At 38.1% G+C, this 14,131-nt stretch overlaps 2 protein-coding genes and 1 long non-coding RNA gene across 3 annotated transcripts; all 3 read right to left on the bottom strand.

Annotated features, from left to right (window-relative positions):
* Positions 1-235: 235 nt before the first annotated feature.
* Positions 236-5,017, bottom strand: LOC103461011 (zinc finger protein 391-like). The gene is made up of 7 exons (XM_008403330.2): positions 4,708-5,017; positions 3,076-3,240; positions 2,698-2,850; positions 2,231-2,356; positions 2,117-2,149; positions 1,259-1,408; positions 236-1,163 (listed from the first exon to the last, which is right to left on the bottom strand). Exons 1-7 carry the CDS (start codon positions 4,895-4,897, stop codon positions 466-468), a joined length of 1,515 nt encoding a protein of 504 aa, XP_008401552.1. The 5' UTR covers positions 4,898-5,017; the 3' UTR covers positions 236-465.
* A 1,986-nt stretch (positions 5,018-7,003) lies between these two features.
* Positions 7,004-11,757, bottom strand: LOC103461010 (granulins-like). Its single transcript, XM_008403329.2, has 6 exons — positions 10,656-11,757; positions 8,770-8,919; positions 8,347-8,649; positions 8,045-8,218; positions 7,688-7,831; positions 7,004-7,459 (listed from the first exon to the last, which is right to left on the bottom strand). Exons 2-6 carry the CDS (start codon positions 8,917-8,919, stop codon positions 7,379-7,381), a joined length of 852 nt encoding a protein of 283 aa, XP_008401551.1. The 5' UTR covers positions 10,656-11,757; the 3' UTR covers positions 7,004-7,378.
* Positions 11,758-13,345: 1,588 nt separating this feature from the next.
* LOC103461009 (uncharacterized) lies at positions 13,346-14,026 on the bottom strand. The gene is made up of 2 exons (XR_533030.2): positions 13,817-14,026; positions 13,346-13,637 (listed from the first exon to the last, which is right to left on the bottom strand). It is a non-coding gene; the product is annotated as an uncharacterized LOC103461009 (long non-coding RNA).
* Positions 14,027-14,131: the final 105 nt, after the last annotated feature.

Here is a 14,131-nt window from a genome sequence, read left to right as displayed (position 1 = left end):
ATATATAGAGAGAGAGAGAGAGAGAGAGAGAGAGAGAGAGGTTCTATCACTACAGCACAACACATGAGAACAATGCTACTAAAGGACAACAGTCACAGAGGATTTGATTCCTGGAGAATTTCAGCCATGCTTGACTGGGTTCTTGCAGGTTTCAGTAGGATAAGCTTAAGACCTTTTACAGAACATCATGAATTAAATCTAACCACAACATGACATATTACCAGAAACATTCAAATTAACATTTTAACAAAGCTTTTATTGTTATCAATTTAACGATTCGTGTTTATTCGCTGAAAATGATCAATTTAGCTCTACATTAAATCAAAACAGCTATCTTAACCCAAGTAATCTTCTCAACAAAACACTCATCTACATACACAACCTTATCCTACTTAAGTCTGAGCTCATCCCCTTTAGCACCAATTTCAGTTTTAAGGATTTCCAGTTAGGCAAGATTTTCACATTTTAAGACTTTTCAAACCCCTGCGTGAATCCAGGTGTGATCATATTGTAGACTTTGTATTTAGTCTTTGATTTATGAAAAGCCTTATGCTGCTGCAAGCGAGACTGGCTTGAAAACTGCTTGCCACACGTCCCACAAACGTTCTCGGCGTTGTGGTTCTGCAAGTGTTCATGTAGACTTTCACTGCGCGTCAGACTTTTCCCACAAACCCCACAAATACAGATTTTGTCCCCTGCGTGTTTCTGCATGTGCGTCTTTAGCTTGTGGAAGTAATGGAACATTTCTCCACATGCCTTGCAGTAATACGACCCAACACGTTTCTGAGTGGCAGATAACTTTGTTTTCACTGTACTCAGATTTAGGTCTGCTAATTGATTTTTTGCATGCTTTTTGCTTGGTGGACTAAGATCATCTGAACTTGAGGACGCTGCTTTGGTCGGGACAGATTCCTTGGTATTGCTGCAGGATTTGCCCTTCGTTACCACACCGGTTTCATGTGGGTGCTGCATTTTGCCAGCTGAATCCAGTCCTTTACCTAAGCCACTATTCTGACGACTTTCCACTATAATAACTTCCTTTCCGTCTTGAATGCGAGTGTTGAACCAGATGTCCGTGCCACGGTCTTGATTTGGGTATAGACAGTGTTGCTGTGGTTGACTTCTACCAGAATGTTGGGCATCCACCACATTTGGAAGTTGGCCTGAGAAAATTTATTTAAAAAAAATGTAAAAAAAGTTTTACATGGACTGTTTATGTAGCTGTGCCATTGACATAACACGGCTTATAGTTTGATACCTGCTGCTTTTTCTTTCATTTGAAGCAGAGGTGAAGCCGTTTCCTCCTGCTGCTGTTCCGGACTGCTGAGCTCTTCCTCGTCTTCCTCAGAGTCTTCGAGGCCCGAAGATTCTTCTTCAAACATGACAGTGTAAGGCAGACGAAGATTCCCTGGAGAGAAAAGCATTGATGTGTTATTATTTCAATAAAAACATAGTAGGGTTTTTTTTTTTCCTGGAAGCAAAACAAATTTTTTGCATCCAGAAAGCGAAATTAAAGGGGAACAAATACACACCATGACAGAAACCTAGAAATCAGGCTGCTGCACGTTTGAACAATGCGAATATTCAAAAATCATTTTGTACAATCTTTCATTATTCATTATATTTAAAATAAAGATATTATCGTTCAAATAAATTCAAATAGTAAACACTGTCCTGTTGGTGGTGAGAAGAACAACTCATTTAATAATCTTCTTTTTTTTCCTTTTTGATAATTAGAATAAATTATAATACCAATTTTTCTATTAGTTGGAACAGTTTCAAACCCCATTTAAATGAAATAAATTCTAGAAAAATTGAAGATTTGTCTGGTAATGTATTCATATTTTACCAGTAAAACATGAGATCTCCAACTGTGGGTCATTTTATGCGGCGCCTCAATCTTACTCACAAAAAGAATTTATGAAAATTTGCTGTTTGGGTACATCTATTCAGTAGAAAAAAATAAAAATCTGACAACCACAATGGAACAGACACCTCTGGATCATCATTTAAAAAAAAGAAAAAGAAAAAAGAAAACTGTAATTAAGCACGCAAAAAAAAAAAAAACATAAGACATTGGTGCTGCATTTCTTTATGGTGTATGAAATATACTGACCTGACACTTGGCTTGTCTGCAGAACAGTATAACCTGAAAGAAAAAAAAAACACTTATCTTTAGTTGTATTCTTAACTGATGCAAAAGTAAAAACATATCCCCAAATAAACCTACAATGTTGTTTTGATAGGTGGACTTTAAAGATGCATCGCCGATTAAGGACCTTCTTGCAGCACGGACAGTGCCAGTGACTTCTTTCCTGAATTTTGTCTGAACACATACATGGGATCACAAATCTTTCTGCAAATAGAGAAAAAAAAAAAAACAGGTTTGCTGATTAGGGGCAAACACCTAGTTTAAAAACACAAATGCTAATGAGTCATTAATTAAATAATTTATTGCTTAAAAAATAAAAAAGCATGCAAGTTACTCCATAAAAAACTATTGTTTTCAAAATTATATGGAAATGGTGCTTGATGTGAATAATAGTAATGCATAGTAAAAGTATGAGATTTTCATTATGCTGTCTTAAGTAGCCAACAGACAATCAGTATTACATAAAATGTTTCAGGGACTTTGAAAAAAAATGATGGTATGAAATTTTATTCAACAAAGTTCTCAAATGTGATACTTAAACCTACCGATGTCGTCCTGAATAAAATGGACGGCTATATCATAATGTCTTTTCAACAGGTGGTGCTTTGAGGCGGGCACTTGCTTGAAACAGAAGAAACAGTTCTCCATGGTTGAAAACCTGAGAAGGCGCTCCTTGGAGATGAAGACAGTCTGTTGCCCTGGGAGACGAAAAAAAGATTTGATTGGCTCAAAGAAAGGACGAGTGCCACAAAAACATTTCTGATGATTGAGACATTTAGTGGAATAAGCAATTCATATTTAGGGTACACCAAAAATGAATCAAGCTATGCGTTGTAAGAAAGTATTAGAAAGGTCTTAAGCGTTTGTTTACGGAGAAAAAAAGTTACTTTATGATTAGCAACAAGTTTTGGCATTGTTCTCACCAACAGTGGCGCTAAAGGTAGATGTTTGGGTCTTGCTGTTAACTCCCGAGTCTAGAGCAGATGGGCCAGAAGGAGAATTTTCTTCCTTAACAGCAGGAGCGACACTGCAGTCAGCGGCAAGCTTTGCAGCAACCTCTATAGTGGTAGTGTTGGTTAGATGACAACCTGCACAGAAGAGATGAGAAGAAAAACAAAACTGATGAAGAGCGCACCTCGATGTATGTTCTGGAGCAGAACTACGTATTCTACACAAAGAAGGTGAGATTATCTTTTCCATTAGAGAATCACAATTTATTAACCTTTCAGGATTTTTTTTTTTATTTTTTGTGGGAGAAAACCAAAGTGTCTGCAACACTTTGGTTTTGAACAACAAGTTTCATATTTGAACAACATGAAACTTAACACAGAAAGGTTTTAAGCAGCTGCTTATTTTATATCTGAATCTGTACATGTTTTAGAGTGTACAGTGTGTGGGCTGTAGTGATTAATTGGAATAATTGCAATATAAAAAGTTAGTTTGCTTAAAGAACATACTCTGAGCAGTAACTAATTCAAAACTGCACAAAAAATGTTATATTTAAAAATTTTCTGTAAACATTTTCTACCCAGAACTCCTTAAGTAGTCTAGTTTTAGTTTCACCCAATTACATTTCTATAAAAAAAACTAAATTGAGAAAAATCTCCTATTAGCAGCTTTTGTTATTCAGTTCTTAACAGGTTAGTCCAAAAAAAGTAAACAGATAAGCCCAATAGTGGGCTAAGCTTTTCACATTTTGATCTTAAAAGTATTAATCAGCTGCAGATGCTTCATTTGGTACAAATGATAAAGTGTTTACTAAAGGAACCCGTTATTGCATTTTGGGCAATATTTTTTTAAAGGTTAATTGAATTCTTTATTTCCATCTTTTAAAGTTTTTTTTTCCAATATTGGACATATATTTTTTTTTAAAAAAGCATACACTATGGTCATGCCAAGGGACGGAGAACCACACCAATTCAATGTGGCCCACAGTATGTGGAATGAGTGCACCATCCCCAGCAAACTCGAGCTCTGTCGCAGTCTGCATTTCACAGTCTCCATCTTGTGGACACGAATTCCACTCATGTTTTAACAGAGTCGCGTCTTGCCTTCAGCCATTTGCTGCTGCTGCTGCTGCTTTCTCAGAAATACCTGCAGTGGGCCAATTTCTACTTATTTGGATGAAGCCAAGACAGAACTTTGTCATGACTGATTTAGCACGGTAGTGCAGGTTTAGCGAATGCAAGTGAAGACATTTAATGTTGCTTGCACCAAGATTTCTATTTAAAAAGAAATCCCCAAACAGCTACAGGTGTTTATTTGCAATAACTAAACAACTCAACAACTGTGCTTGGTGTTCCCACGTATTTTATAGCAAAAAAAAAAAAAAGCCCTAACTAAGGAGGATTAGCGCCTTACTAACATGTAAACAAGTAGTTCAAAGCGGAAATCGCATCCGTAATTCACGCAAAGCCTCATGGGGGCTGGGAATAAGGGGGATAGTTTGTTTGAAACGGGATGCTTCTGATTAATTAAACAGGCAGCCACAATAAGCCATCATTTCTATTGAATTCATTAACCATACGAATCAAACCAATACGGCATGGTCTGACCTCGTTTCTTTGGCAACTTTTTCTTCAGGATAATCTCCAACAGAGACGAGTGGCGCTTGTTTTCCTCCTTCAACCGGGTGACCTCTTGCTCGTACACCTCTATAGTTTTGTCGATAACAGCAAGGATTTCGGATGTAGCAGTTCGCAGTCGCCCAGCCACAAACAACTTTAGCTCCTCCAGTTGGCTCATTTTCACAGTTTTTCCCACTTAAGACCTTTCGGACACACGAGAAATGCTACTCCAGTCAAAGAACATTTCCGCTCTTTGCATTCAAACAGACAAGCCCCTTTCACCTGCGGATTACATTACCAGTTTAAAATGTCGCCCCCTATCGCACCGGAGTATGTCGGACGCAAACATGAGAAGGCAATAATCAAGAAAACTGACATTTCAGGTCGTCCCCCCCGCCCCCCCATCATATTAATAATTTTCAGAACCATAAGAAAAAAAATAGTGGTGACGTTCACAAAAACGTTAGATATCCAGTTTAATAAAACAAAAACAAAACAAAAAAAACAACAGTATCGATGTAACAAATAGACCCAGGGGGGGGTCACATTTTGTGGTCTACAATACCAGGACTACTAAAGTTGGCCAAACACAATACTAATCAGTTTTAGCATTATATCTAACTGATTATTCAAAGCACCAGCCCAGACACAACCAAGAGTTGCAAGACACCATAACTTGAGGACCAGCGCCATAACAATCTATAACAGTCCTGGCTCAGAGTCTGAAGGTGCATGACTTACCTTAGCATGTGGACAGCAGCCAGATCCATGAGCTGTCAGGCAACATGAGGCCAAGTCAAAGGAGGAAGCCCAATCAGGACACTTGATGGTGCAAAATGCAACACCGAAACAGAAAAGTTCCTACACACAACCACACAGTGATCCTCAACATCTAGAAGGGAAAAAACAAAACAAAGAAATATAGCAAGCATGCTCAGCTTCCAGTATTCTGCAAGCCCAAAATCAGATTTGTTCTGCTTTTGACTCATGTCTGTTTTCACTCTCATGTCTCAAGATAAAAAAAAAAAAAAACGGGTACATTGTGTTGGACTACAGTAGACAACGTCACCTCTTACCTTCCATCAATGAAGTGATTTTGCCACTTTTCCGTGAGAAGCTCCACATTTCACCTTTGCTGCTGAAAGTCCCTCGCGCTTAAAGCAGGTGGGCCAAATATTGATGAGCTGCAGCCTGTTAGAGTGGTCTCTGTTACCGAAGTCGATGTCAGCAACGCTCTCTTACATACATTTGAAGCTATGTGAAAATTGATGTGTTAAGATGTTTAAAACATTTCCATATCCATTGGTATACAAAAACCTGAATTTGTGGAGGCAGACTACTTCTACGATCATTTGTAAAAGAATTAGCCACTTATGAGTCACACAGGAGCTGAGTTAATTTAAATTTATATTACTGAACTGTTAAAACTGCATACTCCAACTCATCAACGTTTCTCATCCAAAGATAAGAGACTGGATTTGACAGTTGTCAGGGAAATGGTTCGTACCTGACTGCATTGTGTCAGATTTAATGTTTGTTGTAGAGGGACTATATTGTTGGTCTCGTATTCAGGAGCCCCTTAAGTCTCGTAAAAGACTTCTTGTTCTAACCCAACTGTGCACTAGTGCTCAGAGCAAAGTCCATAAAGACATGAATGAGTGAGTTTGGTGTAGTAAGCTGGTCAGTAATTAGTCCTCCAGTCAGCGTAACTGAGCAGCCTTATGCTCTTGTTAATGTTAGTGCCTGACCTTACAAAAGCCATGAAAAAAAAGAATAAATACTAAATGTGTTCATAAACTGACTTCTCAGGGTCTGCTATGACTACTTTTTGGCTACCAAAGGTAGGCATAGCAGCATAGCAGGACAGCCTGTGTTTTAAAAAATAGGATGTTACGAAAGTCCATGTATGTGTAAAGGCAAAACCCCAGTACTTTGTGTTGTTGCTGTGTCTTTTATCTTGACATTGTCCTCAATTATTCTTCCTATTTCTTCATTCAGCGTATATGTTTGTGATGTTTGTCTGTGCATGCTTTTCTTACACGAATGCCTACAAACATGCAGCAGTTGGTCTTTGAGCATTACACGTAAAAATGTCCAGGTGTTTATGATCCACATATTTATTCTTCCCCAGTCTTTCTATCATTCAGTAAACAACAAATATATTAAAGAAAGGTAGAGACAGTGCTTGTATAATATGCCAAGCAACTTTTGACAAGTGAAAAACAAACTTTTTTGATAACGGTATGCAACTTTATTTAAATAAAGAACAATCTACAATTTAATTCTAAATGTCAACATTTGAAATGTCATAAAATATTTGTTCCTCATTTTAATTTGCAAAGCAGGTCATAATCAATAGGAGAAAACTTAGAAACAGTTAATAGAAATAAGAAGCTGGAGTAAGCTGTCATTTTTTGCATCTCAAAAAAAAAAGTCAATCAACAAGCCTTGGCCTGAACAAGCCTGAGAACAGATAGACCCTTTTTATTAATCACAATAATCTCAGAAAACTGTTATCTGGCTGGAGATAACATGAGGTAATAAAGCATTGAATGACTTCATTGGAAACGTTGAGCAAAACCCAGAGTAAAACTCTCCAAGTACAATCAAATAACGCAATTTCAGTGCTTTTGGTGTGTCCGAGTCGTCTTCAGGTGGTCTAACTTGTGCATTTGGAGGAAGAGGGGTTACACTGGTATCCATACTCACAGCAGTGCTTACCATCCGCACAGCACACACCCTGAAAATTATTCACAGAGTTAAAACAAAAGAAGTCACAAAGGTTTTACAATCAAGCAATATTAATTTCTATATTTCTGGACAGGACAGATAGAGTATCCCAAGTATCCCAAATTACTTTTTACATTATCCTTTTGCTTGTACCATTACATCTTCTATTGTGAAGCACATAACTATTAAAGTTCATCCCAAAGATTCCCAAACAACAGAACAGATGTGCAAGTCATACCAGTGGGTAAGGACAGCAGTTCCACTTGTTTCCAGGTCCCTTGCAGCAACTTGAGCCACCTGGGCAGTAAAATTTGTCATCACAGCGAATGACTCCCTGATTGAAGGAGTTGACACTGGCTTCTGTCAGAGCTGTCAGTGCTGTCTGCAAAATTAAGGTAGAAAAAAAAAATTGATAAAAACTAAACATACAAGCTGACAATTCTTCTGTATCTGTTTAAATTGATTTTTAATATTCATTTTGGTCAATCTTTTCTTTTTTTTTTTCTTAAAGGTGTTGTTATACATTTGTGCCCACTAGGGGGAGCAGAAATATAAGCGTAAAGTAAAACTGCCATATCAAGCACGTGTTATATACCTCCTTCTTAGTGCTTTTGTTCTCAGACACTGAAAGAAGATATGCTGGGACTGAAGTCAGAGATTTTTTGTAGGTGAACAGATCCTCCAGTCCTTCTCTAACACAGTGACTGTAAGTGTGGTCACAGTCGTAACCGTACGGACAACAGTGGAAGCCGTCCAGGCAACATTTTGCCTACAAGACAAAAACAACGAAATTAGTTACAGAACAAGCAAAACATGTTTTCAAGAGCTGGAGTGAAAAAAAAAAGGATTTTTTCCCAGAAAATGATTAATTGCTCATCAGTTTGCAGGTCTACTTACAGGAGACAAGGGGCAGCAGAACCAGCCACCTTTTGGGTGTCTGCAGCAAGTCGTGCCATCAGGACACGTGGTATAGCTGTCACAGTAAACACCTGGACTTTTTAATTGTTCTGGGGAATTGCTTTGTTTGACCTCCTCAAAAGGGGTCAGAGAGAGGTCAGGGGTGCTCGGCACCTCTGCAGCCACTTTCCTCACGATCGGCATGGTGATCCATGGTTGGTATTGCTTCACACAGTTCTGAGTGGCAAGGTCACAGTGAAAACCTGAGGGACAGCAGTGGGCTAGGTCACTGCAGCAGACAGCCTTCACCCAGACAAATGCAAAGAGAGAGAATCAGTGACACCAGTGTTTTTTGTTTTTAAGCCTACTACATCACCACACCAGTGACTTAAATGTCTCGGTGTTTAAAAGACTGTGACGTACCTTTGGATACGGACAGCAGCTATATCCACGAGCGGTTTGGCAACAGGTTTCTGTATTAGAGCAGGAGGTCCCATCAGGACATCTGATGGAGCAAGATGCAAAGCCCCACAGAAACACTCCTACACACAGCCACACAGTCATCCTCAACATCTAATGGAAAGAGAAAGTCAGTATTACGTTTTCTAGTATGAGCAGCTGCAGTTTTTAGAAATTTGATTGTTTATTTCAACAGGACAACACTGCAGTTCATAGCCTGACAAAGGCATCCTCCAGGACCATAATGTCTGTTTTGTTTTTGGACCACCCTGCATGTTCCCCTGATCTAAATCCTATTGAAATATTGGGGATGGATGGGAAGTAAGGTTTGCAAAATGGGGACTAGTTCTAGACGACTGATGTCCCTAAAGGAGCAGCATATGAAGCAATATTCCCACCAGGGTAAACCCGGTCACTTCCATCAAGCTAATTTTTAAATACGACCAATATGAATCTGCTTCTTTCTTGCTCCTGTTTCTTCTTTTTGTATTTTGATTAGCTTATGTCACAAAAATGACCCAACAACACAAGTACCAAGACCTTCTGAGCCATTTCACGTTCATGGCTTTCCTTGCTAGCATCAAAAGAGGATGAGTCGTTTTCCCACGACCAACAGAAAACTTCTCAAACCAACACAGAAGTGGGTCTGCTGACATTTAGCTTGTGGTGCTCAGTTCACTATGACTCGACAGGTTTAAGTTATGCTGCATTCCTAAACAAGGGAGTGATCATTTTAAGCCCTGTTTTAAGCCGTATCCCAAAGTTACGAAGCATGGCCCGCTCAGAATTGTGGGTAATGTTTACCCGCCAGTCTCATAGCCAAATATAGAAGAACTGAGCATTTTAAGCAGTCACCATAAATCTTTAGACGGGTTAAGGTCGGGACTTTGAGAAACATGCTGTCCTGTGTGTTACGGGTCAGTTTTCTGTTGGAACGTCCAACTGTGTTCGAGGTTCAACCATTAATCCGAACTGCACCAAGCTACCTCCATCAGATGGGAAATAATTCCAAAAATAAGTTATTCTCTACAATGTAAAAGAAACTGCAGAAAAACAGCTGTCTTAGTACTTTGAAGCCAGTCTTAAATTACTATAGACGTAAGAGGATGTGAGAGAAGATAGAAACACCTGCATCAAAATACACAACTTCTAACTTCACTTCACACTCTCGACAAGTCAACTGTATCAGGAGAAATGTTTGAGACAAAAATCAAACATTGCACCAAGAATTAAGCAGCCATCGCCATGCTTAATAATTTTATGTGTGTTTGGGAAAATAATCCCAAACACACATGAACAAAACCAGCATTGAAATAGATAATGACAGGAAGCTTATGAAGTGGTCCTAAACTTCATGCCACTTATCCTAGGAATACAATTTATAGCCATTAAAGTCAAGTTTGTGGTAATCCAATTCAAATTATATACCAAGATGATATACCCAGGAAGAATTATGCCTCACACTTGCTGATGTTGACAAAATGCTTGCAGCCAAACTGAAACTTGCTGAGAGACATTTAACCAAATATAAACTGAATGGGTGTTTGTGTACATTTGAACCTGTATGTAAAGTTTTGAGCCCGTACATAAAACAAACAAAAAAAAAATTCACGAGGAATACGCACACACAATTCTTGCTGTTTAATATTCAGTAGCCTTGCATGTCGTGCTTCAGGTCAGGTTGATCAAAAACAGAATGATTCAAACAAATCAATAAAAGTCAGAAGAAGATATTCAGGCCAGTGACATTCTTAAGTAAAGCTTTCACCGTAGCTGTAAATTATGATTAATGAAACAGCTACATGTAAAAAAATAAATAAAAAATTCAAGGAGATTTATTGAAGTCTTACCTTCTGCCAATGAAGTGATTCAAAAGCTTCCTGTCACAAGGTTCACACTTCCCTTAAATGGCACGCCACTCTCGCTCTTTATAGCAGAAAGTGGACCCTCCCTCTGCACACAGTCAAGATGAACTTTTTCGGCTTAACAGTGGAGATGGGCGTTGTAATCACTGTACAAGGCTACAGGCGCACATGCGGTCTTTCAGTCACAAAACCGGTCCGAAAAAATGTATAAGTCAAACCCACGAAGCTTCTAGTTATGTAGAAACATGCCAAAGACACTACAGAGTTTTTAGACTTTTATTTTAAAGATTACAGACATTTAATCCTGGATTTGAGCAGTTTGCAAATCTTTATGCAAATGAATCCAAAGCTTAAAATTTTCATGTAACAGCATTTATCTAAAAGCTGTATTTCCACCTTTTCATGTCAGAAATGGTTATATAATTAAGAGACTTCCTTTTTTTTTATTAGGTTTCGAACCCCTATATGTAAACAGTTAAAGAATCAAGCTTCTCCATTTGGTCTTTTATCACTTTATGTTGTCAGTGCAATAAAATGACCTCCTTCAGAAACCCACACTTTGCTTTTGCATTTCTGGAAAAATGAAACTGTTAGGTTTGCGGCATGTCTAAACCTGCTACTTGAAAAAGAAATGCAAAACGTTTTGAGTATCCATTATGTCTGAAACATTTAAAAACCTATTATAAGTTTAACTAAATATAGAAGCCCACATTTTATTGCAGTTTAATATATAACTTACTATACTGTAAAGATCTTGTGTTTGCATGGTTGTGTGGTGAAGGTTATTTCTAATTGACCTCAATCAATTTTCCCTTCTCCTCGCTACTTCTGCTTTTCCTCTTGGGTTCAGTCTGTGGGGAGCATAACCGTTTAAATGACATTGCAGAAAGGAGAAGTCTTGGGTTAGCTACGCCCCAAGACACAATAAAAAGCATGACTGCCTGGAATGTTTTTTGTTTCACAATAAAAGAGTTTTTACATTCAGGTCTAAGAGGAAGTTCTAAATCAATCATCATTAATAAATTTCAGACAAGAGTTTTGTTTCCAACTGCTAAATGAGCAATGCACCCTTAAAAAATATATATTTTCAGTGGTAAATGTCTCCTGTAATGTTAAAATAAAAGGGAGGATACATATTACCAAAAATATATTAATTTAGACTATTTTCAAGTAGAAAAATATATATATATATTTTTTTTGTGTTTTTTTAAAAATAGTTTTTGTAAAGCAGCTTTATGGCATTAACAGGAGGAAGTATCGAAGAATCAGTTTGAATCCTTGGCCAGTTGCCATCCATCTCTATGGCAACCAATGTTTGTTCTGGATGTGCAAGTTTCCGCAGCTTCCATGGCTGCACAGCGTTTTGAATCAGACAATCCCCACAGAATTAGGAAATCAGACAGGAGACTCGCTGCTTTTTCATCTGGACAGAAGGATGTGAGCTACCAGCTATTAGATCAGTTGGTTCAGAAGAAAAAAAACAAAATACCAGCAACGCTGGTTTACATGCTGCATTGGTGTAGAGGCAGAAACCAGGGTGGACAGAGTTAAAAACGCAGCACTGCGCTTACTGTGGAAAAGCCTCAGCACCAGCATGTGCACCAACCACCACTAACAGGAATGTTTTGATACCTTATTATCTCATAATATTGTACATGTTGATGCTAGTGCGGTCTGACTCTTCTGCACATCCTGTGCTGGTTGTTTCAAGCTTACCTAAAAAAAAAAAGGCCTGGAAAATATAAAATACAATACCTATAAACATCATTCACCCCCTTGGATAATTTTGCCTTTTTATTGCTTAACTAATCAGTCATGATCAGCAAATTTGACATTTTTGAACAATATTTCTACCAAATAATTACAAATATTCACCTCCTTCAAGGTAGAAGGTAAAAATATAGCAAAAATATAGTCTTGGAGAACAATTTGAATCCATATGCAAGAGAACTGCAGCTTCGGAGAATATTTGTTTTCCCAACATAACGACCTGAAGTACCCAGCAGAAATGCTTTAGAAATGGTTTGAAGACAACTATAAAGATGTTCTCGAGTGGCCTAGTGATAGCCAAAACTTCAATCTAAGAAAATTTATAGCAGGACTTGAAAAGGGCTTCTGACAACCAATCACAACACAACCTGACAGAGCTCGAGCGGGTTAACGAGAAGAAACTGCAGTGTCCAGATGTGCACACCTGACCGTAACGTCTCCACACAGACTCCATGCTGCGATTGCTGCCAAAGATGCATCTAACATATATCGACTTGAAGGTGGTGAATATTTATGCAGTCAGCTATTTTATGCTAAATTGCATAATTGAACTTTCATTGTTTTGCAGAAATCAGTTTTCATTTTGACAGGAAGTGGGGGTTTTTTGGTTAAAAAAAAAAAAAAAAGACTAACTTTGTTGATCACAAGTGATTTGGAAAACCAGCATAGAAGGGTGAAACATTGAAGGGGGTGAATACGTTTCATTGGCACTGTAAACTATAAAACATGTTGTGTCTTGTTTTCCACTTAGCTTAAGAGCCACGTTTATCTGAACGAACGTTCATCTGGCTCACCCTGCAGCCTCAATGCACAAGAGGCTGCGGTTTGAAACTTGAGCAAAGATGATATCTAACTGAAGGCTTATATCCATGAGTAATTCCTATCCTCAGAATACTACAACAACGGAGGAATTCACATGAATGCTTTATTGTTCCTTGCAGCTAAACATTCACCTGAAGTAACATCAAGGCAGGAAGATTATATATGACAGTCGTGATAATCAGTACACAACCTAAGCGAGACAGTGAGACGCAATGAGATTTTATTGGGAAAGTTTGCCTATCATTAGAGAAAAAAGTGGCCAAGTAAAAGCGAATAATGTGATTTGAGTATTTTTGGTGTGTTCCTGTGGTCGTCGTCTTCTGTCTTCGGCATGCGAAGGAGGCTCCATAATTTTACGCTGACCGTCAGAAAATCCTGAAATTATATCCAGTATTAGAGATAAATAGGGACAAATCTTTTACACTCAGCACATTAATTTCTATATCGTTGGTAAAGAAAGGCCCACCACATCTGGAAATGTTCAGTATGACAGGGCTGAATGTCAAAAATTCAATTATTCCTAAACAACTGAACAGAAAAAAAATGAACCATACCTGTTAGTTAGGACAGCAGTTCCACTGGCCTCTGAGTCCCTTACAGCAACGTGAACCATTTGGGCAGTAAAACTGTTCATCACAGCGAATAACTCCTTGCTCACTGGCTTGTCTTAGAGCTATAAATACTGTCTGTAAAAATAAGGACAACTTCATCATTATTATCTTTTTCCTTCTCTCCTAGCTACATATTTTAGCATCAGTATGTTTCATGCACAACACATTAATACGACAGTTTCAAAAATATGAATCCTCCAAGCACTTAAAAATGTGTTTTTGTTTCACAAAATACGGCATATTAATGTAATAGGGCAG

The sequence above is a fragment of the Poecilia reticulata genome, unplaced genomic scaffold (assembly GCF_000633615.1).
Source record: "Poecilia reticulata strain Guanapo unplaced genomic scaffold, Guppy_female_1.0+MT scaffold_449, whole genome shotgun sequence".
Taxonomy (NCBI): Eukaryota; Metazoa; Chordata; class Actinopteri; order Cyprinodontiformes; family Poeciliidae; genus Poecilia; species Poecilia reticulata.
This window is presented reverse-complemented; position numbering and strand designations above follow the sequence as displayed.

Excerpts from the sequence above, each read along its gene's own strand:
- LOC103461011 (XM_008403330.2), bottom strand. The coding sequence starts at position 4,897 with ATGAGCCAACTGGAGGAGCTAAAGTTGTTTGTGGCTGGGCGACTGCGA. Across the intron at positions 2,357-2,697 it reads TTTTATTCAGGACGACATCG|AAAGATTTGTGATCCCATGT; the intron begins GTAGGTTTAAGT and ends CTCTATTTGCAG. Across the intron at positions 1,409-2,116 it reads GCAGACAAGCCAAGTGTCAG|GGAATCTTCGTCTGCCTTAC; the intron begins GTCAGTATATTT and ends TTTTCTCTCCAG.
- LOC103461010 (XM_008403329.2), bottom strand. The coding sequence starts at position 8,919 with ATGTTGAGGATGACTGTGTGGCTGTGTGTAGGAGTGTTTCTGTGGGGC. Across the intron at positions 7,832-8,044 it reads ACAAAAGCACTAAGAAGGAG|ACAGCACTGACAGCTCTGAC; the intron begins GTATATAACACG and ends TTAATTTTGCAG. Across the intron at positions 7,460-7,687 it reads ACTGCTGTCCTTACCCACTG|GGTGTGTGCTGTGCGGATGG; the intron begins GTATGACTTGCA and ends AATAATTTTCAG.